The sequence below is a fragment of the Coregonus lavaretus genome, assembly GCF_964263955.1.
Source record: "Coregonus lavaretus genome assembly, chromosome: 14".
NCBI classification, from domain to species: domain Eukaryota; kingdom Metazoa; phylum Chordata; class Actinopteri; order Salmoniformes; family Salmonidae; genus Coregonus; species Coregonus lavaretus.
In genome coordinates, this window is record NC_140001.1 from 12,304,640 (window position 1) to 12,331,153 (window position 26,514).

The 26,514-nt window shown below is 44.6% G+C and overlaps 1 protein-coding gene across 1 annotated transcript in view; it reads right to left on the reverse strand.

Annotated features, from left to right (window-relative positions):
* Positions 1-2,014: 2,014 nt before the first annotated feature.
* The window catches only part of LOC311141194 (transmembrane protein 161B-like), a 44,981-nt gene continuing 20,481 nt past the window's right edge, over positions 2,015-26,514 (reverse strand). Inside the window, exons 3-12 of the mRNA XM_084176454.1 lie at positions 25,069-25,152; positions 13,497-13,594; positions 13,117-13,273; positions 11,312-11,463; positions 6,124-6,184; positions 5,849-5,989; positions 4,957-5,070; positions 4,438-4,612; positions 3,238-3,334; positions 2,015-3,124 (exon numbers count right to left, since the gene is read on the reverse strand). Coding sequence (XP_084032580.1) covers positions 2,841-3,124; positions 3,238-3,334; positions 4,438-4,612; positions 4,957-5,070; positions 5,849-5,989; positions 6,124-6,184; positions 11,312-11,463; positions 13,117-13,273; positions 13,497-13,594; positions 25,069-25,152 — 1,363 coding nt within the window. The 3' untranslated portion in view covers positions 2,015-2,840. The remainder of the gene's footprint in view (positions 3,125-3,237; positions 3,335-4,437; positions 4,613-4,956; positions 5,071-5,848; positions 5,990-6,123; positions 6,185-11,311; positions 11,464-13,116; positions 13,274-13,496; positions 13,595-25,068; positions 25,153-26,514) is intronic.

Here is a 26,514-nt window from a genome sequence, read left to right on the forward strand (position 1 = left end):
GGAACCCATCCAACTTGAAGGAGCTGGAGCAGTTTTGCCATGAAGAATGGGCAAAAATCCCAATGGCTAGATGAGCCAAGCTTATAGAGACATACCCCAAGAGACTTGCAGCTGTAATTGCTGCAAAAGGTGGCTCTACAAAGTATTGACATGGGGGGGGGGGGGGGGGGTGAATACCGTATTGGTCCGAATATAAGACGGCCTTTTTTCCCCTCGAAATAGGTCCAAAAAAGTCGGGTCGTCTTATATTCGGGGTCTAGTATTCAGAGCGCAGTTTCTCTTCTTCGGCGCTCCCTTTAAATGTCAATACACATTCGCGGGCACAGATGGCGCCAAAAATTCGTTCCGGACGGAGGGAAGAGGCGTCCTTAACAACCAGCCCGTTACCGGTGTTTAAAGATGGAAAGACAGGCTGACCATTTAGAGACAAGTGGCTCAAAAGTGGGCCAGGTCAATAAACAACAGCGGAGGAGCTATGATGCCAATTTCAAAATAATGGTTGTCAATAAGGCAGAGTCATCTAACAACTGCCAAGCTGCCAAGACATTCGGGGTCACTGAGTGTAATGTAAGAAAATGGCGAGCAGAAAAACAACGTCTAAAAGATGCTAACAGTCAGCGAAAATCCTTCCGTGGTCCTCAAAGTGGTCGTTTCATTGAGGTTGACCGGAGGGTTTTTGAATATGTCAGGGAAAAAAGAAGTGAGGGAATGCCCATTACCAGAGCTGTCATCCAGGTTAAGGCCCTGGAAATCGCCAGAGAGCTCAACATCACTGGATTTAAAGCCAGCCTCGGCTGGTGTCGTAGGATGATGCGGCGTAATGGACTGTCACTTAGACGGAGAACGAGTTTGGCCCAACGCCTGCCGTCAGACTTCGGAGAGAAGCTGCTTTCGTTTCAGCGCTTTGTTATCAACCTGAGGAAGAAGCACTCCTACCCGCTGGATCAGATCGGCAATGCTGATCAGACACCCGTTTATTTCGACATGCCAACATCGGTGACTGTCAATAGAAAGGGAGAAAAGTCTGTGTTGGTGAAATCAACGGGCAACGAGAAGAGCCGCGTCACTGTCATGTTGACATGTCTCGCTGGTGGCAGCAAACTCCCCCCGTATGTCATTCTTAAGCGTAAGACTGTGCCAAAGGACCCAATGCCAGCTGGCATTATTGTGCGCGCCCAGGAGAAGGGCTGGATGGAGTCGGGGCTTGTAGTGGACTGGCTAAAGGTTGTGTGGGGCGCACGCTACGGGGGACTGAGGAAGAGGAGGAACATGCTCGTTCTGGATGCGTTCCGCGGACATCTGACTGAGCCCGTGAAAAGTCAGGTGCGAGCAATGAACGGGGATCTTGTGATCATACCAGGGGGAATGACAAGCCAGCTACAGGTGTTGGACGTAGTTGTGAACAAGCCTTTCAAGGATAACCTGCGAAAAAAATACACAGAGTGGCTCCTGTCTGGCAACCACGCACTCACACCGACCGGGAAAATACAGAAGCCGTCAGTCCGTCTACTGTGTGAATGGATCCTGCATGCATGGGATGCTATTCCCTCACAGAGCATCATCGATGGCTTTAAAAAATGTTGCATCTCAAATGCATTGGACGGCAGCGAGGACGACGTGCTTTGGGAGGAGCCGGTGGAAGCGGAGCAGCTGGGGAGCGATGACAGCGAGAGCGAACACAGCGGGGCAGAGGACGTGTGTGAGGGATAGAGAGACATCGGAGGAGAAGTTTGGCGAATTTTTGTTAAGTTTAGTTAAATGTGTGGCCTGTATTTTCTCTGTTATTTAAAAATGTTGCTTTATTATTGCTTGATATTAATTTTGAATCATACTGTACATAGTTTGCCTTTGTGTTTAATTCACTGTGTTTTTAATATTGTTATTTTAAAATAAAATGAAGTTCTTTGTTCGGCAAATCTAGTCTGCAAATCTGTTTTTCTAAATGTTTGTGTTGAAAAACGGGGGGTCGTCTTATAATCAGGGTCGTCTTATATTCGGACCAATACGGTAGTTATTCACGCTCAAGTTCTGTTTTTTTGTCTTATTTCTTGTTTGTTTCACCCCCAAAAATATTTTGTATCTTCAAAGTGGCAGGCAAATGATACAAACCCCAAGAAAATCCATTTTAATTCCAGGTTGTAAGGTGTGGTCCTCTGTAGCTCAGCTGGTAGAGCACGGCGCTTGTAACGCCAAGGTAGTGGGTTCGATCCCCGGGACCACCCATACACAAAAATGTATGCACGCATGACTGTAAGTCGCTTTGGATAAAAGCGTCTGCTAAATGGCATATTATTATTATTATATTATTATATTATAGTAACAAAATAGGAAAAATGCCAAGGGGGGTGAATACTTTCGCAAGTGATTAGACGAACAATAGAGTGCTGAGTACCAGGCTGTTAGCAAGTTTGGTAAGCTACTAATAACCATCAGCAGCATCAGAGCTTGGAGAAGCCTAGATACCGTGACTAAATGGTCACGTGGAATTTGACTGTGGTCATGAACGCCAGTGTGGCGGTAATACGGTCACTATAACGGCCCTAGGAAGGTGTTCTTAATGTTTTGTACACTCAGTGTATATTATGATTACTCTCATTTATATTAGTCTCCTTTGTTAAGGATTTGTGAATCCTACTCTCAAAAATAAGGTAGTAAAAGAAAGGTTTAGAGTCATCCATGGAGGAAGCACTGGGGGAGGAGCTCTGCTGATAGGATCATGAGTGACGGGGCTGTGGGAGTGGGAGGGGAGTTGTCATTAGGGCCCTGCCCCACACAGTCACTTCTGAACGGGCCTGGAACAGAGCCCTGTGGGACACCACCCTGACCCTGGGGCAATGCTGCTATGCCGCCATAAGATACTGGTGATAGAAGAGGCCGAATATTGAGGTGGAGAAGAGGCAGGCAGCGATCCACCAGGTGAAGAAGGAGAGGAGGCCGCGGAAAAGGAGGGGGGTGAACACTGTCCGCAGGCCCCCGAGGGCCACCGACAGGTGGGCGACTGAAGCCCGGGCCTCCACCGCCGGCCCTGGAGCTGCAGTTGGTGCTGCCACCATGGCATGATCAGAGTTAATCTCCAGTGGGCAGGGGAGGTCTTCCTCAGGGTACACCCCCCAGGAGTGTCCACCTATAACACAGAGAGTAGGGGGGTACATTAGCAGTGTGGTGGGCTAAAGACTGCTGCTAAATCGTTCAATATACTGTGCGGACAATAATTTCTGATGATGGTACCAAACTCACCTAAGGTTTTTAGCAGCAAGGTTGTATGCAGCAACATCACCAAGGGTGCCACATACTGCAGTGCGATTACACATAGGTAGTAGAAAACCCGGGCCACCTAGAAAGCAGAAGAAAAGAGTAAAGACAAACTCCTTTAAGTGTTTTGTTTCCTAAAACACAAGGCCAAATCTACACTGGAGTTACTTACCAAGAAGGCAGTGAATGTTCCTGAGTGGCCGAGTTACAGGTTTGAGTTGATCTACTTGAAAATCTATGGCAAGACCTGAAAATGGTTGTCTAGCAATGATCAACAACCAATTTGACAGAGCTTGAAGAATTTTGAAAAGAATAAATGGGCAAATGATGCACAATCCAGGTGTGGAACGCTCTGCCAAAGGTGCTTCTACAAGGTATTGACTTAGGGGTGTGAATACGTATGTAAATTCGATATTTCTGTATTTCATTTTTTATTAAATGTGCAAAAAAAAAAGTATATATAATTGCAGGAAGTTGGCTTAAAAATGCAAAAACTGGGGCCTCCATTTTTTTTTACAGATATTCAGCCGCACAGACGGGCCGACTGCGCCCATTACCACACCACCTAAGCCCCTTTTAGATCCAGAAAACCAATGGGGTTTCAGAGTTTTTCCTCATACTCTGCCCATCTGTCAAGCCAAATGATTGGCCTGGGACGATGGGACGATAAACTGACAATTACAGACATCGACATTGCCTCCCCTGTTACCGAAGCATTTTGCTTACGTCTGTATTTTGACTGTAATAGATTGTTGTAAAACCATTATTTGGTCAACTGTAATAGCCTATGCACAAAGATGTCGGCAAATTCTCTGAAGAGCCAAAAATAAATCTAATCATTCTAACAGGTTGCACATTGAAATATCAACTCATGCATTTCCTGGATATGTTAGATGAAATAGCTTACTTTTTGACTCTCAGTTGTCTTAATACTTAGAGCTCTGCGGCTAATGTAAAGTAACTGTCCATAAAAAAAAAAATATTTTTGCTGTATTTGTTGTTATTGGGCCAAATAGTTACATTTATCATATTACTTTTTGTCCATATTGCCCAGATCTAACACTTCACCCCCAATAATGTAGCGTAATTTATCGCTGATTTATCGTTATCGAAGAAAATTGGTCAATTTATTGCGATTCAGATTTTTTCTCTCCATATTGCCCAGATCTACAAGGCGTCACTCACCATCTTCTGCAGGTCGACGGTGCTAATGCGTCCCGCCTCCTTCTTCATCTGTTCCACGCCCTTCTGGGCCAGGCTGAGGTAGGCCTGGAGGTGGTGCCTCATCATGGCCAAGCGAAGCACACACAGCAGCAGAATGGTCCATAACCGCAACGTATCGTACGTCTCCTCAGTCATCCTGCTGGGGAGAGGAAAGACAGAGAGAGTCACTGTGTGAGAGAGAAAGTGTGAGTCAGTGTGAGGGGAAATGATTGGCCAACCCAAGTCGAAAGTGTGAGAGGAAGACAGAGAAGTTGAGGGTAGGAAAGAAGAGATAAGTGGGGTGACGGAGAGGTGGAAAGAGAGGAAATGGGAAGCTGCTTTACATGATGCAACTTATTACAAATATGTCAAACTTTGGGACGGCCTGGCTCTTTGACTTTGGGTGTGGCATGTCATCACCATTCCTGTGGTTTAAAAGCATTGTCATTTCATGTTTGAAAATGAAACTTTCCAAACGAAACAACACAGAGGTGAACTTACAAAGGCACACTCTCCTTCCCCATGGTAGGGTTCAGGATGTAGTCCTTGGTTATGGGCTTCACCCACAACAATACCATAATAAGAGGGGCCAGGAAGTTGATATGAAGCAAGGTCCTGGAAGAGAGAAATAACATAAATGGGTCACATTTTTGTCAGCGAAAGCTTTGCCCTATCCAGGAGTGCCTGAGAAAAGTGAATGAGTCCTCATAGGACGTCTCTCCACTCCAATACGTGTTAACTGCACTGATCTGAAAACTCAGTGTCAGGACACAAGTGGAACAAATGTGATTGGCCATCAAGTCAGTTGATAGACAACTCTCATGTAATTTCAATCTGTAAGGTCTGCATATTATGACCTGTATCCACTTTCTAGCCATCAGTGGAGAGCTCATTTGTACCCATGGTTAGATAGAAGTCCCCTTGAGTCCGTTTGGGTGGGCAGAGAGAGACAAAGTGAATCTAGCTAAAGACAGTTATTTAGAGAGGAGTGAGGGGAATTGAACTAGAGACTGCCATACCAAAGTGGACTATTAGGGTGCGATGTGCTGCCGGCCCCCTCCCCATGTTATGACCTTGCCACCCGGTGTGTGCTGAAATAAAACCCTGCTCCAGCTGGGAAAGGGTTCATCTGACCAGGAAAACACTAATCTCCTATCTACAGCACTCTGGATGCTAGGGGACGTGTGGTGGTGCTGAGGCACTTCTGTACAAGATGGACCTGAGTAGTATATGATTATGGCATGCTATCATCCACACTAATAATCAGGCTAGTACACGACATAACACTCACACAACTACAGCAGCCAACTCATAGATGAATGGGTAAACAACAGCTGTGGAACTGTGGTCTGGTTGAGGAGGAAGGAAAACTGGAGGGAAGAGAGGAACTCACTGTGTGACTTTAGCTGTGGTCAGGTTGAGGGCGTCCAGGTGCATTTGGGCCAATCGTAGGCCGGGGAAGGTGAGAAATGCACCAATCAGAGAGCAGAGCAGGGCCAGGATCAGCTTAAAGGTGAGTTTAGATATGGGACCCCTGGTGAAAAGAACAGAGTCACAGTCATACTGGGCTAAAGTGTACCTTACATTCATATGCGTCAAAACACATACAATCCAGGAGTCATTTAGATTCATGACACCATGCAAACCATAGAAGAAGCTCTTACTTACTGGGACTCCAACCCCTGGTTCTCCAAAAAATGTGTGGCACTTTCAGAGAAATTTGCAAAACCTAGAACGAAATGAAAACATCTCTATATTTTAAATTGGTCCTACCAATACCAGAAAAACAACAATTAAAGTATATTAGTCAAAACAGATTGAATCCATTCATACAACCTAGTGTTCTTCAACACTGGTCCTGGGGAACCAGAGGGTTTGCATGCTATTCTATCCCATCACTAACACACCTTGATGAGTTGAATTGTACAGTGCTTTCGGAAAGTATTCAGACCCCTTGACTTTTTGTTACGTTACAGCCTATTCTAAAATTGATTAAATTAAATCCTCAGCAATCTACACACAATACCCCATAATGACAAAGCCTAATCAGGTTTTTAGAAATGTTAGCAAATTTTTTTAAACCAAGATAGGGTTAACCAACTTGATTGGCCTGTGGTAAATTCAATTGATTGGACATGATTTGGAAAGGCACACACCTGTCTATATAAAGGTCCCACAGTTGACAGTACATTAAGAATGGCGCCGGAGAAGATGGCTGCCGTTTTACAGCCCTCTAACCAATTGTACTATTATGTGTGTTTTTCCGCGTTATTTGTAATTTATTTTGTACATAATGTTTCTGCCATCGTCTCTTATAACCAAAAAGAGCTTCTGGATATCAGGACAGCGATTACTCACCTCGTATTGGACAAATAATTTTTCTTCAACGAGGTGGCCGCAAAGGATATCCTACAGACACCCGACAAGGCCCAAATCCCCGTCATTCGCATGAGGAAGAGACGGAGATATCGTGGACGTAGGTCGGGGTGCCTTGTAAGGATCCGACGGCGAGCGAGTAAACTGCCGCTCCCATCAATCCTATTAGCCAATCTTCAATCATTGGAAAATAAATTGGATGACCTAAGATTACGGTTATCCTACCAACGGAACATTAAAAACTGTAAAATCTTATGTTTCACAGAGTCGTGGCTGAACGACGACATGGATAACATACAGCTAGCGGGCTATACGCTACATCGGCAGGATAGAACGGCTGACTCCGGTAAGACAAGGGGTGGCGGTCTGTGTATATTTGTAAACAACAGCTGGTGCACAAAATCAAATACTAAGGAAGTCTCAAGGTTTTGCTCGCCTGAGGTAGAGTATCTTATGATAAGCTGTAGACCACACTATTTACCAAGAGAGTTTTCATCTATATTTTTCATAGCTGTCTATTTACCACCACAAACCAATGCTGGCATTAAGATTGCACTGAATGAGCTGTATAAGGCCATAAGTCAACAGGAAAACGCTCATCCAGAGGCAGCGCTCCTAGTGGCCGGGAACTTTAATGCAGGGAAACTTAAATCCGTTCTACCTAATTTCTACCAGCATGTTAAATGTGCAACCAGAGGAAAAAAAACTCTAGACCACCTTTACTCCACACACAGAGACGCACACAAAGCTCTCCCTCGCCCTCCATTTGGCAAATCTGACCATAACTCTATCCTCCTGATTCCTGCTTATAAGCAAAAACTAAAGCAGGAAGCACCAGTGATTCGGTTAATAAAAAAGTGGTCAGATGACGCAGATGCTAAGCTACAGGACTGTTTTGCTAGCACAGACTGGAACATGTTCCGGGATTCTTCAGATAGCATTAAGGAGTACACCACATCAGTCACTGGCTTCATCAATAAGTGCATCGATGATGTCGTCCCCACAGTGACCGTACGTATATACCCCAACCAGAAGCCATGGATTACAGGAAACATCCGCACTGAGCTAAAGGGTAGAGCTGCCGCTTTCAAGGAGCGGGACTCTAACCCGGAGACGCTTATAAGAAATCCCGCTATGCCCTCTGACGAACCATCAAACAGGCAAAGAGTCAATACAAGACTAAGATTGAATCGTACTACACCGGCTCTGACGCTCGACGGATGTGGCAGGGCTTGAAAACTATTAGAGACTACAAAGGGAAGCACAGCCGCGAGCTTCCCAGTGACACAAGCCTACCAGACGAGCTAAACCACTTCTATGCTCGCTTCGAGGCAAGCAACACTGAAGCATGCATGAGAGCACCAGCTGTTCCGGATGACTATGTGATCACGCTCTCCATAGCCGATGTGAGTAAGACTTTTAAGCAGGTCAACATTCACAAGGCCGCAGGGCCAGACGGATTACCAGGACGTGTACTCTGAGCATGTGCTGACCAACTGGCAAGTGTCTTCACTGACATTTTCAACATGTCCCTGACTGAGTCTGTAATACCAACATGTTTCAAGCAGACCACCATAGTCCCCGTGCCCTAGGACACTAAGATAACCTGCCTAAATGACTACCGACCCGTAGCACTGACGTCTGTAGCCATGAAGTGCTTTGAAAGGCTGGTCATGGCTCATATCAACACCATTATCCAAGAAACCCTATACCCACTCCAATTTGCATACCGCCCCAACAGATCCACAGATGATGCAATCTCTATTGCACTCCACACTGCCCTTTCCCACCTGGACAAGAGGAATACCTACGTGAGAACGCTATTCATTGACTACAGCTCAGCATTCAACACCATAGTGCCCTCAAAGCTCATCACTAAGCTAAGGATCCTGGGACTAAACACCTCCCTCTGCAACTGGATCCTGGACTTCCTGACGGGAAGCTCCCAGGTGGTAAGGGTAGGTAACAACACATCTGCCACACTGATCCTCAACACGGGGGCCCCCTCAGGGGTGCGTGCTCAGTCCCCTCCTGTACTCCCTGTTCACCCATGACTGCATGGCCAGGCACGACTCCAACACCATCATTAAGTTTGCCGACGACACAACAGTGGTAGGCCTGATCACCGACAACGATGAGACAGCCTATAGGGAGGAGGTCAGAGACCTGGCCGTGTGGTGCCAGGATAACAACCTCTCCCTCAACGTGACCAAGACAAAGGAGATGATTCTGGACTACAGGAAAAAAAAGAGGACTGAGCACGCCCCCACTCTCATCGACGGGGCTGTAGTGGAACAGGTTGAGAGCTTCAAGTTCCTTGGTGTCCACATCACCAACGAACTATCATGGTCCAAATACACCAAGACAGTCGTGAAGAGGGCATGACAAAGCCTATTCCCCCTCAGGAGACTGAAAAGATTTGGCACGGGTCCTCAGATCCTCAAAATAATTCTACCATCGAGAGCATCCTGACTGGTTGCATCACCGCCTGGTATGGCAACAGCTTGGCCTCCGACCGCAAGGCACTACAGAGGGTAGTGCGTACGGCCCAGTACATCACTGGGGCCAAGCTTCCTACCATCCAGGACCTCTATACTAGGCGGTGTCAGAGGACGGACCTCAAAATTGTCAAAGACTCCAGCCACCCTAGTCATAGACTGTTCTCTCTGCTACCGCATGGCAAGCGGTACCGGAGTGCCAAGTCTAGGTCCAAAAGACTTCTCAACAGCTTCTACCCCCAAGCCATAAGACTCCTGAACAGCTAATCATGGCTACCCGGACTATTTGCACTGCCCTTACACCCCTTCTTTTTACGCTGCTGCTACTCTGTTAATTTATGCATAGTCACTTTAACTCTACCCACATGTACATATTACTTCAACTACTTCAACTAGCCGGTGCCCCCGCACATTGACTCTGCACCGGTAACCCCCTGTATATATAGCCTCCCTACTGTTTATTTTACTTCTGCCCTTTTTTTCTCAACACTTTTTTGTTGTTGTTTTATTTTACTTTTTTATTAAAAATAAATGCACTGTTGGTTAAGGGCTGTAAGTAAGCATTTCACTGTAATGTCTGCACCTGTTGTATTCGGCGCATGTGGCCAATAACATTTGATTTGATGTCAGAGCAAAAACCAAGCCATGAGGTCGAAGGAATTGTCTGTAGAGCTCAGAGACAGGATTATGTCGTGGGACAGACCTGAGGGAATGGTACCAAGGTCCTCAAGAACACAGTGGCCTCCATCATTCTTAAATGGAAGACGTTTGGAACCACCAAGACTCTTCCTAGAGCTGGCCTCCCGGCCAAACTGAGCAATTGGGGGAGAAGGGAGGTGACCAAGAACCTGATGGTCACTCTGACATAGCTCTAGAGTTCCTCTGTGGAGATGGGAGAACCTTCCAGAAGGACAACCATCTCTGCAGCACTCCACCAATCAGGCCTTTATGGTAGTGGCCAGAAGGAAGCCACTCATCAGGAAAAAGCACGACAGCCCGCTTGGAGTTTGCCAAAAGGTACCTAAAGACTCTCAGACCATGAGCAATAAGATTCTCTGGTCTGATGAAACCAAGATTGAACTCTTTGGCACCATCCCTACGGTGAAGCATGGTGGTGGCAGCATCATGCTGTGGGGATGTTTTTCAGCGGCAGGTATTGAGAGACTAGTCAGAATCGAGGCAAAGATGAATGGAGCAAAGTGCAGAGAGATCCTTGATGAAAACCTGCTCCAGAGTGCTCAGGACCTCAGACTGGGGTGAAGGTTCACCTTCCAACAGGACAACGACCCTAAGCACACAGCCAAGACAACACAGGAGTGGCTTCGGGACAAGTCTCTGAATGTCCTTGAGTGGCCCAGCCAGACCCGGACTTGAAACCGATCAAACATCTCTGGAAAGACCTGAAAATAGCTGTGCAGCAACACTCCCCATCCAACCTGACAGAGCTTGAGAGGATCTGCAGAGAAGAATGGGAGAAACTCCCCAAATACAGGTCTGCCAAGCTTGTAGTGTCATACGCAAGAAGACTTGAGGCTGTAATCGCTGCCAAAGGTGCTTCAACAAAGTACTGAGTAAAGGGTCTGAATACTTATGTAAATGTGATATCTCAGTTTTTGCTTCATCATTATGGGGTATTGTGTGTAGATTGATGAGGATAAAAAACTATTTAATCTATTTTAGAATAAGGCTGTAACCTAACAAAATGTGGAAAAAGTCAAGGGGACTGAATACTTTCCGAAGGCACTGTATGTGTTAGTACTGGGATGGAACAACAGCCAGACCAGCCTGTGAGTCCTAAGGGTTATATTCATATGGAAGCAAACGGGCCGAAACGGGGAGGGACTAACTGAACTTGTCCAATAACAAACGCTTGTTTCGGTTAAAAACATTTTGCTACGTTTTGCACTAATGAATAGGTTCCAGGCGCAGGACTGAAGACGTGCTATCTAGCCGTACTGACAGATGGTTCATGGCCCACTCACCTGTCTCCAGGCCAAACTCCAGGTAGTTCTCGGTGACGATGAGGATGGCCATGGCTTTGACGAAGAAGAAGAAAGCGAAGGTGATGCAGAGCGAGCGCTCGCCGCCCTCCTCCAGCTTGAAGTAGAAGGCCGTCAGGGAGAACAGAGTCTTACTGTGGGGCACGGGAGTTAAGAAACACGCCAGCAGAAACACATAACTCATGAAACATAGCCTACTAATCATATTGCTGAGTGCCAAGGCTGTGCAGAGATGTTTCTGGAGTAATGGTGGTGGCTCAATAACATAATAGACCAGACGTATCAGAAGCACTACTGCATTGTGACCCACAACACACACGCACACACACGCACACACACGCGCACACACACACAGTCTAGCTCATACATTAGCATGGGGTTCAATGGCCCAGGCTTCCTCAGACCTAGAATGGTATTTCTAACGGGCTAAGTAAGGACTCATATGAGCTGGCCTCGGTCTCCATGGAGAGGGAGATCAGCCTTTATTTCACAAACCAATGTCTCAGACCATTCTGAATGGGGGAATCCAATGGACTTTTTCTGGGGGTCACAACCGGGATACTAAAGGGCTGCATTTTAAAAAGGTACCTGACAACTTAGAGCTAGCCTCTCAAAAGAGCAATGCAGCCCCATTGACAGAGCTGTCAGTGAGGCTGCTGCTAACGTAACCCTAAACACTACCTGGGAAGCAGCCACAGAAAGTAAGCTGCAAATATTGCAGCAGCATTTCTGTAAGAGCAGCTTTTGCCCGCTTCCAGTTATACCATCACTGATTGTGTTTATAAGTCTAGGCTAACCAACATGTTGCTCGACAGGATGTCTACTTGATGTGCATTAGTTTGGGTGTTCAACATCATCAACGTTTACAGAAATCCCTTTCTGTTTGGTGCAATCACAGAGCTCAGGAACAATCAGGAGTTCTAATACTGAGCCACTGCAACCTGGGTGTTTTTCGGAACTTTCACCAAAAATATTATCTGCTAAATCCATTCAAATTTAGCCGTTTTAAGATTCCATTCCATGGCTGAGTTGCGCTTACTCGAGGTTAACACAGCAGGTGCCTGGCTGCAGCCTCTGGCTCTTTACCACGCCGAGAGGTTCACTGGAGATGGGAATCTGAAATCAAGTGTGCCATTAACACACAGACCATCGCATCCCCATCATCATCTTCATCATCCATCCAGCCGTGCTCCTCCTCCTCCTCCTCCAAGTCTCCTCTTTTCCCAGGCAAATCAGTCTGGTGGGCTGTGAAAATTGGGCATCCAATCTTCCTCAGCAGGCAGGCAGGAAATGACATGCCTTCCGACCGCACTCAGCCAGTTCCGACAGGGAGTGTGGCAAAGGACTGTGGTGAAGGATAACGCGTATGATTTGGTGACGCGTCAGTGGAAAGAAAGTAACAGGTAGCAGGGAGACAGGTGGTGGCAGGCAGTGGTTGGTGCTGTGTCTGTCAGTTTATGGCCACTGCCTGCCTGCTCTCCTGATGCTCCCTGACTACTGAAATGGAGCCTGGAAACAATCAAGGCTCTCTCTCAGGTTTTTTTCAGTTAACCAGCAACAGGTAGGGAACAGAAGGGATGATTCTCAGTGTGTGTGGTACACTACTGAAATCTAACTATTTTACTAGGTCTTTAAACCAAAACTGTTTGCTTTGGCTTGGCAGTGCTACTAGGTAAGATCAAATTGAACCCTCAACATCCTCTAGACAAATGTCAAATGGATTTGATATAAAAAGAGTGATTGAAAGAGAGAAGGATGTTTTGAACGATGTACTGACTGAAGGATACATGACGAAGGCAAGGACAAGCAGGCACCACACCACACTGATGTTCATCTCTCCTGAGGGCTGGGCCACTGTGTAGTACAGCTCTGTGATCAGATACACCACTGTGGATGCCACCGTGAAGTCCACCAGCCACTGGAACTCTGGGAAGTAGTGCAACGCTGCAGGGACCAGGAGCAGGAGCAGGGTGAAGAGGAGGAAGAGGATTAGTTTGTTAGTTGGTTGATTTATGACAGTAGTTCTCAATTGGGATGTTGATATTTGGGGAAAATCTAGATGTGCACAAATACTGAATTATGAAGATTTGTTGAGGTTTAAGTGACAAAACAAAGGTCATAAACATAAGATGATAATTTAATAGTGTTTGTAGATATGGCCTCATACCTAACGTGTCCACTTCTGTGATGCACTTGGTCTCCAGCTGCAGGTCTATGTCCTTGGGAATGGTCAGAGGCTTGTTCTCTATGTTGCTATTGTTCCTCCTGGGACAAAATACATAGTGCCATATCAATACCAGACAGACATGGGAGAGAAACATGTTGTTTTTCGTGGTCATTGTTCCACCTCTAATCAAGGGCACAGCAAAGACTGCTAAATACAAATCTACTGCTATCATGTCCATTTACTGGCTGCCCTAAAGAACAATACATTATACCCTGGACTAAATCAAACTTGATCTGTGTACAAGGTAGTGATGGGGGTTTGAAATAATTCCACTATTTGAATAGTATCATGAATTGTTGTTGGATATCCAGATATTCGAAATACATGTATTTAACCTGAGCACTGCTGCATGAGGGATAGGCTGGCATTCTATTGCTGCTGCTGCGGAAGTTATATGGGGTGGTGTGTCAGACTTGACATAACATAGTAAACGTCAATCCGGGACACCCAAATTAGTATGATATGTTACGTTTTTGGACACTCAAATTAGTATGATATATTACGTTTGGTATGGATCCATAAGACAGATGGTTACCTAAGGTAAAAACGAAAGTAGGGTGGTTGGTTGGGGTGGATGGGTGGGCGTATAAAGGTTGCGAGTTCGAATGTCATCACTGACAACTTTAGCATTTTAACTAATTAGCAACGTTTCAACTACTTACTACTTTTTAGCTACTTTGCAACTACTTAGCATGTTAGCTAACCCTTCCTCTAACCCAAACCTTCCTCCTTTAGCTAACCCTTCCCCTAACCCTTTTAGCTAACCCTTCCCCTAACCCTTCAGCCTAACTCCTAAACTTAACCCTAACCTAGCTAACGTTAGCCACCTGCCTAGAATTCGTAACATATGATACGGTTTGCATATTTGTAACACATTGTACGTTTTGTAAATTCCTAACATATAATACGAATTGTAATTTGTAACATATTATACAAAATGGGTGATGGAAAAATGTATACATACCATAGAATACTAAATTATGTATCTCCGTTTTACTTACAGAATAATACGAAATGCTCTGAGACCAGGTTGCAGCACGCAGCATCATCTGGATATGTGTGCAACAAAAGTTCAACATTCACCTTCTGCTACCATTTCTGCATGTGTTCGATAAATCCAACGTATGCACCACACAGAACGGAAATGCAGCATGTACCAAAACGCAATGAAGCTGTCGGTGTGATCGAGGCATTAGCGACTTTGTTGCTAGATTTAGTGAGTTTTCAGACCTCTCAAATGACTTTTATTAGTAAAAGAGTATAGTGACGAATGTTGCTACTTTTTAAGGCTGCCCCAGCGACTTTTGGTTGATTTAGAAACGTCCTGTTTGTGTGCGTGTGTCCGCTCGGCTGAGCTCAGCTGTGCTGCTCTGCAGTCTGCTCCCTCTCTACAGGGCTGCTGCTGCGTGTGTGCACCCGTCACTTGCGCCCCTTCCCTGCCTCTTTACCTCTAATCTCTCGGTACTCTCCCCACTGCTTATATTTATAATAATATAATAATATGCCATTTAGCAGACGCTTTTATCCAAAGCGACTTACAGTCATGCGTGCATACATTTTTTTTTGTGTGTATGGGTGGTCCCGGGGATTGAACCCACTACCTTGGCGTTACAAGTGCCGTGCTCTACCAGCTGAGCTACAGAGGACCACAATATTTAATTTCTCATTGTATGAGACTGAGGAACAGCATAAGCATAACATTTTAAAATAACTTTTAATGGCATACGCAAATTAACTTCATGATATCATCTAGGCCCTATTGACTTCCAGCGACAAATGGATCAACCAACAGATACTTTTCTTGAAAAATAGTTGGCAACACTGAGCAAACAGAGGCAGAGAGACGCCAAGGCAACTCGGCTACAGCCAAGACTAGCTAACTTGTAACAGCCACGTTATTTATCATCCCATAACGTTAACAGTGCCTGTCTTGAATGGAGTAGCCTAGAGAAGCTAGCTAGTTAGCTAGCTAAACTAGCCAGCTATAGCTTGCTAGGCTAATTGAGGTCACATGCTACGCTTTCTGCCCAACCCCATTCAAATAAAACAATAGCCTACCTGTTGGTTGCTTGTTGTAGCCTACTCCTAATTTCACAAACTTTAATTCAGTAATTTATTCAATTTTGCATTGCATTAGTGAACTCTCACTCCACTTGCTACACATTGAGCCTCTTGGCCACTTTGATTGGCTAACATAAACAACAAACTACACATGTGAAGGCTATTGGTCAGCTACCGGTCTTTTTATGGGGCTCACGTGCATGTCATAAAAACTACATTGAGAAGTTTGTTTTATTAAATTAATAATGAGAAATGTCATGGTATATCCTTGTATGTAACAATGTCTCATGGATATTTTTTTTTTAATTTAGAAAAAGCCTTTTCAGCGTTAAAAATAGGCCTATATAATTGTAATACTCGCAAAAACGAATACTCACAAGAATTAAAATACTAATGTCCATTCGGATTTTCAAATAACTATGGCCATCCCTGGTACAAGGTCATTTGGGCATCTGCTAGCATCAAACTGGCTAGCGTCATGGAGGGAGTCTTCCTTAACCTAGTCTCTATTGTCAACCTAACCAAGGGGTACAGAGCGCTGATGCTAGCTCTTTTGTAGTGCGGATTACGGCCCTTGTAACTCATAAATCCAATATTTTGTCATAGGGCTACAGGGGGTGACATGCAGGATAGGCTGCAAGAGCAGCACACAGCAGGGATTGGCCCAGCTGTTCCTGGGACCAGCAGACCTTTCTAGTGGGCCTTGTTTGTTCAGCTCTGTGTGTGCTGGATTCAGAAGACAATACCTCGGCAAGACAGTGGAGCCAAACATGCCCTGGTCACATTTCAACTCTGCGGCACCTGACTGGAGAAAAGGGCTTCACAACAAAAGGAATGGAGATGTGTGGCACAAGCAGGCAAAAGGACAGTGATCCGTCTTTTGAAGCATAAGCAAACGTGTGGCGTTGAACTATGACCTGCCTCGTGGAAGCCTAAGAAATGGACTAGGACTACCTCATGGCTCCCAGCGTGAATCTAGATAGCATCAACTTCATACACTTCAATTCTCAAATGTTCGAGAACATTTCACATTGCCACACCTTGCTTTCTGTGTGGCTAAAGGAAGTAACACAGAATGGAGATATGGAATATGATATTTTTTTTATTTTTATTTTTTATTTCACCTTTATTTAACCAGGTAAACCAGTTGAGAACAAGTTCTCATTTACAACTGCGACCTGGCCAAGATAAAGCAAAGCAGTGCGATAAAAACAACAACACAGAGTTACATATGGGGTAAAACAAAACAAAGTCAAAAATACAACAGAAATACATATATATACACAGTGTGTGCAAATGTAGCAAGTTATGGAGGTAAGGCAATAAATAGGCTATAGTGCAAAATAATTACAATTAGTATTAACACTGGAATGATAGATGTGCAAGAGATGATGTGCAAATAGAGATACTGGGGTACAAATGAGCAAAATAAATAACAATATAGGGATGAGGTAGTTGGGCGGGCTAATTTCAGATGGGCTGTGTACAGGTGCAGTGATCGGTAAGGTGCTCTGACAACTGATGCTTAAAGTTAGTGAGGGAGATACGTGTCTCCAGCTTCAGAGATTTTTGCAATTTGTTCCAGTCATTGGCAGCAGAGAACTGGAAGGAATTGCGGCCAAAGGAGGTGTTGGCTTTGGGGATGACCAGTGAGATATACCTGCTGGAGCGCAGACTACGGGTGGGTGTTGCTATGGTGACCAATGAGCTAAGATAAGGCGGGGATTTACCTAGCAGTGATTTATAGATGGCCTGGAGCCAGTGGGTTTGGCGACGAATATGTAGTGAGGACCAGCCAACAAGAGCGTACAGGTCACAGTGGTGGGTATTATATGGGGCTTTGGAGACAAAACGGATGGCACTGTGATAGGCTACATCCAATTTGCTGAGTAGAGTGTTGGAGGCTATTTTGTAAATGACATCGCCGAAGTCAAGGATCGGTAGGATAGTCCGTTTTACGAGGGCATGTTTGGCAGCATGAGTGAAGGAGGCTTTGTTGCGAAATAGGAAACCGATTCTAGACTTAACTTTGGATTGGAGATTCTTAATGTGAGTCTGGAAGGAGAGTTTACAGTCTAACCAGACACCTAGATATTTGTAGTTGTCCACATACTCTAGGTCAGACCCGTCGAGAGTAGTGATTCTAGTCGGGTGGGCGGGTGCAAGCAGCGTTCGGTTGAAGAGCATGCATTTAGTTTTACTAGTGTTTAAGAGCAGTTGGAGGCTACTGAAGGAGTGTTGTATGGCATTGAAGCTCGTTTTGAGGTTTGTTAACACAGTGTCCAATGAAGGGCCAGATGTATACAAAATGGTGTCGTCTGCGTAGAGGTGGATCTGAGAGTCACCAGCAGCAAGAGCGACGTCATTGATATACACAGAGAAAAGAGTCGGCCCAAGAATTGAACCCTGTGGCACCCCCATAGAGACTGCCATAGGTCCAGACAACAGGCCCTCCGATTTGACACATTGAACTCTATCTGAAAAGTAGTTGGTGAACCAGGCGAGGCAGTCATTTGAGAAACCAAGGCTATTTAGTCTGCCAATAAGAATGCGGTGGTTGACAGAGTCGAAAGCCTTGGCCAGGTCAATGAAAACGGCTGCACAGTACTGTCTATTATCGATAGCGGTTATAATATCGTTTAGGACCTTGAGCGTGGCTGAAGTGCACCCATGACCAGCTCGGAAACCGGATTGCATAGCGGAGAAGGTACGGTGGGATTCGCAATGGTCGGTGATCTGTTTGTTGACTTGGCTTTCAAAAACTTTTGAAAGGCAGGGCAGGATGGATATGGGTCTGTAACAGTTTGTATCTAGAGTGTCACCCCCTTTGAAGAGGGGGATGACCGCGGCAGCTTTCCAATCTCTGGGGATCTCAGACGTTACGAAAGAGAGGTTGAACAGGCTAGTAATAGGGGTTGCTACAATTTCGGCGGCTAGTTTTAGAAAGAAAGGGTCCAGATTGTCTAGCCCAGATGATTTGTAGGGGTCCAGATTTTGCAGCTCTTTCAGAACATCAGCTGTCTGGATTTGTGTGAAGGAGAAGCGGGGGGGGCATGGGCAAGTTGCAGCGGAGGGTGCAGAGCTGGTGGCCAGGGTAATGGTAGCCAGGTGGAAAGCATGGCCAGCCGTAGCAAAATGCTTGTTGAAATTCTCGATTATTGTAGATTTATCGGTGGTGATAGTGTTTCCTAGCCTCAGTGCAGTGGGCAGCTGGGAGGAAGTGCTCTTATTTTCCATGGACTTTACAGTGTCCCAAAACTTTTTGGAGTTAGTGCTACAGGATGCAAATTTCTGTTTGAAAAAGTTAGCCTTTGCTTTCCTAACTGCTTGTGTATATTGGTTCCTAACTTCCCTGAAAAGTTGCATATCGCGGGGGCTATTTGATGCTAATGCAGTACGCCACAGGATGTTTTTGTGCTGGTCAAGGGCAGTCAAGTCTGAGGAGAACCAGGGGCTATATCTGTTCTTAGTTATGTATTTTTTGAATGGGGCATGTTTATTTAAGATTGAGAGGAAATTACTTTTAAAGAACAACCAGGCATCCTCTACTGACGGAATGAGATCTATATCCATCCAGGATACCTGGGCCAGGTCAATTAGGAAGGCCTGCTCGCTGAAGTGTTTTTGGGAGCGTTTGACAGTGATGAGGGGTGGTCGTTTGACCGCGGACCCGTTACGGACGCAGGCAATAAGGCAGTGATCGCTGAGATCCTGGTTGAAGACAGCGGAGGTGTATTTAGAGGGTAAGTTAGTCAGGATGATATCTATGAGGGTACCCATGTTTACGGATTTAGGGTTGTACCTGGTAGGTTCGTTGATAATTTGTGTGAGATTGAGGGCATCTAGTTTAGATTGTAGGATGGCCGGGGTGTTAAGCATATCCCAATTTAGGTCACCAAGCAGTACGAACTCTGAGGATAGATGGGGGGCAATCAATTCACATATGGTGTCCAGGGCACAGCTGGGGGCTGAGGGGGGTCTGTAGCAAGCGGCAACAGTGAGAGATTTATTTCTGGAAAGGTGGATTTTTAGAAGTAGAAGCTCAAACTGTTTGGGCACAGACCTGGATAGTATGATAGAGCTCTGCAGGCTATCTCTACAGTAGATTGCAACTCCACCCCCTTTGGCAGTTCTATCTAGACGGAAAATGTTATAGTTGGGGATGGAAATTTCAGAATTTTTGGTGGCCTTCCTAAGCCAGGATTCAGACACTGCTAGAACATCAGGGTTGGCGGAGTGTGCTAACGCAGTGAATAACTCAAACTTAGGAAGGAGGCTTCTGATATTTACGTGCAGAAAACCAAGACTTTTACGGTTACAGAAGTCAACAAATGATAGCTCCTGGGGAGTAGGAGTGATACTGGGGGCTGCAGGGCCTGGGTTAGCCTCTACATCACCAGAGGAACAGAGGAGGACTAGAATAAGGATACGACTAAAGGCTTTAAGAACTGGTCTTCTAGTGCGTTGGGTACATAGAATAAAGGGGGCAGTTCTCCGGGCGTTGTAGGAAAGATTCAGGGCATTATGTACAGAAAAGGATATGGAAGGATATGAGTACAGTTCAGGTAACCCTAAGCGTTGGGTAACAATGAAAGAGATAGCGTCACTGGAGGCACCGATTGAGCCGATTGAGCCGGTCTCGGCGTGTATGGGGGGTGGAACAAAGGAACTATTTGAGGCAGTTTGAGAGGGACTAGGGGTTCTACAGTGAAATTGTATAATAAGAACTAACCCAAACAGCAATAGGCAAGGCATAATTGACATGGGAGAGAGGCATAAAGCAGTCACAGGTCTTATTAGAGAGAGCTAAGACAACAACTGGAAATAGCGATAACGTTTGGGCTAAGGCTAAACAGAATAAACTGGACAGGGTACCGTGTAAAGGAACAGTCCAGCAGGCATCAGCTGTGCAGCTGAGTGATCATAAGGTCCAGTGAACAGCAATATGTGAGTCCGAGAGCAGTTCAAATTGGTGCTTCAGCACAGCTAGCAGGGAGCACAGTTGTAGTTTGCGTGTGCTAGCGGGCCGGGGCTGGCAGATGGATCTTCGTGGTCGTCGCAACGGGAAGCCTGTTGAAACCACATCAGAATATTTCGTCGGCAGACCAGTCGTGTTGGATCGGCGGGGCTCAGTGTCAACACTAGGAGGTCCCGTCCGGTTGACAGAGAGGTAGATAGCCGGGAGATGGGCCTGAGGCTAGCTCAAGGCTAACTGGTGCTTGCTATAGGGCAATGGTAACCAGCCAACAACAGGTTGCAGCTAGCTAGCTGGTTGCGATGATCCGGCGCTAGGGTCCAGTGATTCCGGCAGAAAGTCCAATAAGTTCTGGGTCGATAGCACGCTGGGTCGATAGCACGCTGTGCAGACTGGCCGACGAATTGTCCAGGCTAGAGCTAGAGCTGGCTGGTGGATAGTGTAGGCCACGGACAGTGGTGAAGACGCTAACGGTGACTAATAACAGGTAGCCATTCAGTTGCAGCTACACTATATTTTCAGCTTACGGTTCTTGATGAAAGTTATAAAGAAATAGTAGAATCCTTTCCATGTTGGGTGAGGCGGGTTGCAGGAAAGTATATTTAGTTAAAGAATGAAAAGTAAAAATTGAGAAATATATACAAAATAGACAAAAAAAACAAGAAACGGGATATTTACACAGGGACAATGAATAAAAGCGACCGCACTGCTACGCCATCTTGGAACTTCCACTTCCAACTTCCATTTTACCACTGACGGCCATACAGATTATGTACTAAAGACATTACATGGCAGGCCTACCTTCAGAACTCGTCATAGCATCGTCATGACCCCTGACATGTGGGGATACACCTTGTTTTGTTGGGAGTCTGAAAAAACTGCTGTTCATACACTACTGAGTTGATTGTTGACTTCAGGAAGCAGAGGAGGCAACATGCCCCGATCCACCTCTGTAGTAGAGAGTCACAAGTTTTAAAGTTCCTCTGTGTCCATGCTATAGATAACCATAGACTTCCAGTCAACACTAGTTGGCATTGGCTCGCAAAACTACCTCTAACTTCCTTCATGCTGGACACCGAGACTAGGGCTGTCCCCAACAAAAATTTGTATTTTTCCATATATAGACACTTTCTATGTGTTTAAATCAAATCAACTATATGCACTGAGCTTGTCTGATGCTTTAAGCCAGGGGTGTCAAACTCATTTTAGCTCAGGGGCCACATGGAGGAAAATCTATTCCCAAGTGGGCCGGACCGGAAAAATCATGGTATATATAACTTAAAAACAACAACTTCAGATTGTTTTCTTTGTTTTAATACGATCAACATACAACATAAAGCTGGAGCCTGAGGACAGTGTGTCCAAACTAGTACAAGCACAACATCACTATTAATCATAAAACACGTTAAGTTTATTTGAAAATTCTAAAGAAAAAGAACACACAAACACACAATGCCTCAGTGATTAACAGAACTGTTTCACAGATCACATAACTATATCAGGGTGTCATTTCTCAGGCAGAAATGTAGATAAAAATAATGAAATCCTGTTCCCCAAACAAGTGCAAGAACCACAGAGTCAAGAATAGGTTAAATATACAAATCAAATCAAATCAATTAAAAACAATAGCACATCAACATAAAAACACATAAACATAAAGCTGGAGCCTGAGGACAGTGTCCAAAAGCACAACATCACTATTAATCATAAAACACCTCAAGTTATTTGAAAGTTCTGAGGACAAAGAACACCCACACTAAATGGTTTTGAAGCCACTGCGATTTCATTAGCAATGAGGTAGCTAGCTTTCACTGCAGCGTCACGGATGTCTCGGCTGTGAGTAAACACAGACTGCTGTTTCTTCAGACCCGCCAACAGTTCATTCACCTTCTCTCATCTCCGCTGTCCTTGAAAGTTGTCATATTTGTCGGCATGAAGACTCACATAGTGGCGACAAAGGTTATATTCTTTCAGCACTGCAACATGCTCTGAACACACCAAACATACAGCTTTCCCATTAAATTCCGTGAATAAATAGGATGACCATTTTTCTTGGAACACTCTGCACTCTGCGTCCACTTTTCTCTTTTTTGACAGAGACATATTGGGGCAATGAGGGTGCCAAAGCACATAATGTTAAAAGTAGAAGCCGTAATAAATATTGCGGGCAAAACAAAGTAGCTCATTGGCTGCACGTGCTTGACCTACTTGCTCTGCCCCGGTATAAACAGTTTGCTTGCTTAACACAATTGCTATTGCGCTTTCCAGTGGACGCAATTGGAACAGCAGTTTATTTTATTGAAAAATTGCAGCGCATTTTTATACTTTACAAAAAAAAAAGTTTCCTTTTTTATTTTTTATTTTTTTCTAAATCATCTCGCGGGCCGGATTAAACCCGTTTGCGGGCCTGATCCGGCCCGCGGGCCGGACGTTTGACACCCCTGCTTTAAGCGAACTGTTTGATGAAATAATTAAGACACACAAATGACTAGAGGGAGTACGACGCAATTGATTTGATTGTGCTGTGCCTGGCTCAGACTTGCTGCGCTGTGTTAGAAAAAACAGTGAGTGACTGTGACTAGCACCCATTGTCTCTCTCTCCTCCCTCCTGCAGCGACCACCACAGAACATCAACAGTGTGTATCGCGCTGTCTGTGTTGCAGAAGCGGCAACATAAGTACAGCCATTTCTGACTGAAAAGTTATGTTACCGAAATCCCTAATTTGTATAGGAAAAACATTCCCTATTCCCTAAACAATTGCTCTCTTTACGTGACACATTAATGCATCACATGAACGTGACCAATAGGGCCTGACCTATAGCATATCATAATCACATCAATAAATTGGTTATAACAAACTCTGAACACCTTAACACATGTGACAGCAAAATGGATGCAGAGGACGTGACAAATAAACTCGAAATGGGGAATGTTTACTGGTTGCTCAGGAGGTAAAGGGGAAGTCCGATGTGATGGAATACATTTGACTAGTTGTGGAAAATACTGGAGATCAAGAAAAATAAGGTAAGGAGCAAGCGCTGCGTGCATATTATGTGTGCCAAGCAGGTGCTGTTAGATTACAATATAATTTTTCTGACCGTTTGGAACAATGTAAACAACACTAAATAAATGATAAGCATTCCAGAGCGTCTGCTTTAATGTTTTTCTTTGTAAAGCCTTTATGACAACAAAGACAAAAAATAGTCGCATTCATTCAAGAAATTGAATTTCCTAAATGGAACGGTTTAGGCCAATTTATTGTTAACACTAATTATTCAATGGTCCCTTATTTTATTTTAAAACTAAAATGCTCGATTGCATTTCAAATCATGAATGACTCCAATGCTGTGTGACGACATGAACAAATAAATGATAGCCAGTCAAAAGTTCGGACACACCTACTCATTCCAGGGTTTTTCTTTATTTTTACTATTTGTAGAATAATAGTGAAGACATCAAAAGTATGAAATAACACATTTGTAATGATGTAGTAACCAAAAACGTGTTTAACAAATCAAAATAATGTTTTATAATTGAAATTCTTCAAAGTAGCCACCCTTTGCACTCATGCACATTTAACAGTTAGGCTATTGATTATAGACCTAATTAAGTTGGGGTTTCCTCTCTCCTCACTTTTCTTAGACAATTAAGGCAAGGGCTGTTTTCTCGTCTCCTAACTCCGCTGCTGCCTCCGCCGCATTGTTCTCAACGCCAATATGCTGGTTAACTTTGCTATTATGCACATAGCAACATGGTCTAGGAAAAGGCTCCAATTCAACAGCGCACTGATGTGTTTCAGAACCACAGACAGCGACCACTATCCAAAGCGGGAGAAAGCGCGTTTGCTATAAAATATTATTTGCACCATTGTTCTTACATAATATTACCATATACAATTTCAGTAGCAAATGTCTTAGACTGATGGACTGTGCCATCCCCACGGCCTCCACAATGGATCAGTCCACTCAGACAGGCATGAATCAGACAGGCGTCGTGTACACCATGATTATTATTGTTTTGCTCCTGCTGGACTAAAGCAGTCTCGGTCGACCAACAGCTTATTGACCAAACAATCAACCAGTCGACTAAATGGGGTCAGCCCTAACAGAGACATAAAAATGGTATCCACGAGTTCATTGGACTGGGGAAGTAGATAAAGGGCCTCATTACCAAAATCCTGAAGTATCCCTTTAACTCACTACCACAAGATAGTCAGAGCTCATTGTAATTAGCAAAGGCTAGCTTTACTCACGTGCAAAAAAAACAAATACTCTAGTCCACGCACTTCAAACAGGCCTTAAACAAGCCTCCTAAACACTGCCGCTTCATCTCTCTGTTGACGCGCCTGTGTTCTCCACCCTTCTCAAACATCTGCCTCTCCTCTTTTAATTCCTGCCTGATCAAAGACACACCACTCGCTCCCCTATGTGCCACTGCCGTCCCCACCCACCACCCTCCTCAGCCTGCCTCCTTACCGGTCCTTCTTGCTCTTTGTTTTTTGTTGTTTTCCAGCAAGGCTCCTCAACTCATCTTCCGTAGGGTGCTGGTACCACCGAAGACTGGGGAAGGAGAGAGGAGACAGAGGAAGGAAGGAGACAAGTGAGTAATCTAGGTTAGTTTTAGAACTACACCATTGGTGACATATCCCTCACCATACTCAAAAAAGGAAAATGGCTTCAAAAAGTAGGCATATATGATTTTATGCTTTATAGGACAATAGTTTGTGGTTCCAGGCCTACATGATTTAACATGAGTAGGACCATCAATCAGCAAATGAGCTGGATTTTGAGATAATTTACCTAACAAATAGGACAAAGACATCCCTCAAAACATTTTAACGTATTCAAGTCAACTAATACACTCCTGACACCAGAGGCTAGTTATTGTGTTCCTTGAGGACTGGACTTAAAACAAGAGCTAATTTAAGAGCAGCCTTTTGAAGACTAAGATTTCACGCAACCTCTAACTTTGTTTAGAAACCCACTTGTCACAAGCTGTGAGAGGCTTAGGCATTAGGGAGGGAGGGGTGGAGGACTTGGATTTAATATTGTGGACTGTGGATAGGTCTCCGTACATCCGTCCATCCATTCATACGTTAGTCACACGCGATATCTCAAACAGCACTGTCCTGATTGTCATGAAACTTGATGAATGATGCATCTTGCCATATAGATCCGGCATTTACAAATATACACTGATTGGCCCAAGGCGCAAGCTATAGTAATTAACTGAAATGTGTGTCACACCAGAGAGGAAGAGGCGAAGATAGAGAGGGATAACTATGTGTTATCCAGCAGGTAGCATTTTTTAGTTTTGTCACTCACCAAGCGAGGAATTTTTGTATGGAGGTCAATGAGAGTGTGTCGAATTTGGCTAACAAAACATTGAATGGCTTATTTGCTACGTGTGGCTTACTTGATCGAATATAAGTTTCGTAGTGCTTAGGTTGTTACGAGTGTACTGATAAGTAGACATCACATCCTGGCAACTTTTAGAAAAAAATACTTTATATCACAGTTGTGCCTGTTGTTCACACACATATCTGCCCCCTCATTGGCTAGAATGCCTCCTCCCGACTGCCTACTAGTCTGAGTACCAGTCTCTTAAGCTAACATTCCAGTCCTTGCCACTCCTCATCACTGCCAGAGACTGGCCTTTCGGAAATCTCAACGTTTAATATGCACTGGATTTGTTGGAAATAACATTAATATTTGGTTGTTGGAAATAACATTAATATGTTCAATGACAACATGTGGAGACTTGAAAATTGAATTGGAATTTTTAACAAAGTCAAAAACAAATACTTAGCTGTTAGCTAGGCAAGTTGTATTTTGAGGCTCAAAATCAAAACTAAGACATTTTGTGGTTGGAATTGCAGGATGTATTTACTTCAAGAATTTAGACTTGAGCCATCAACTTTT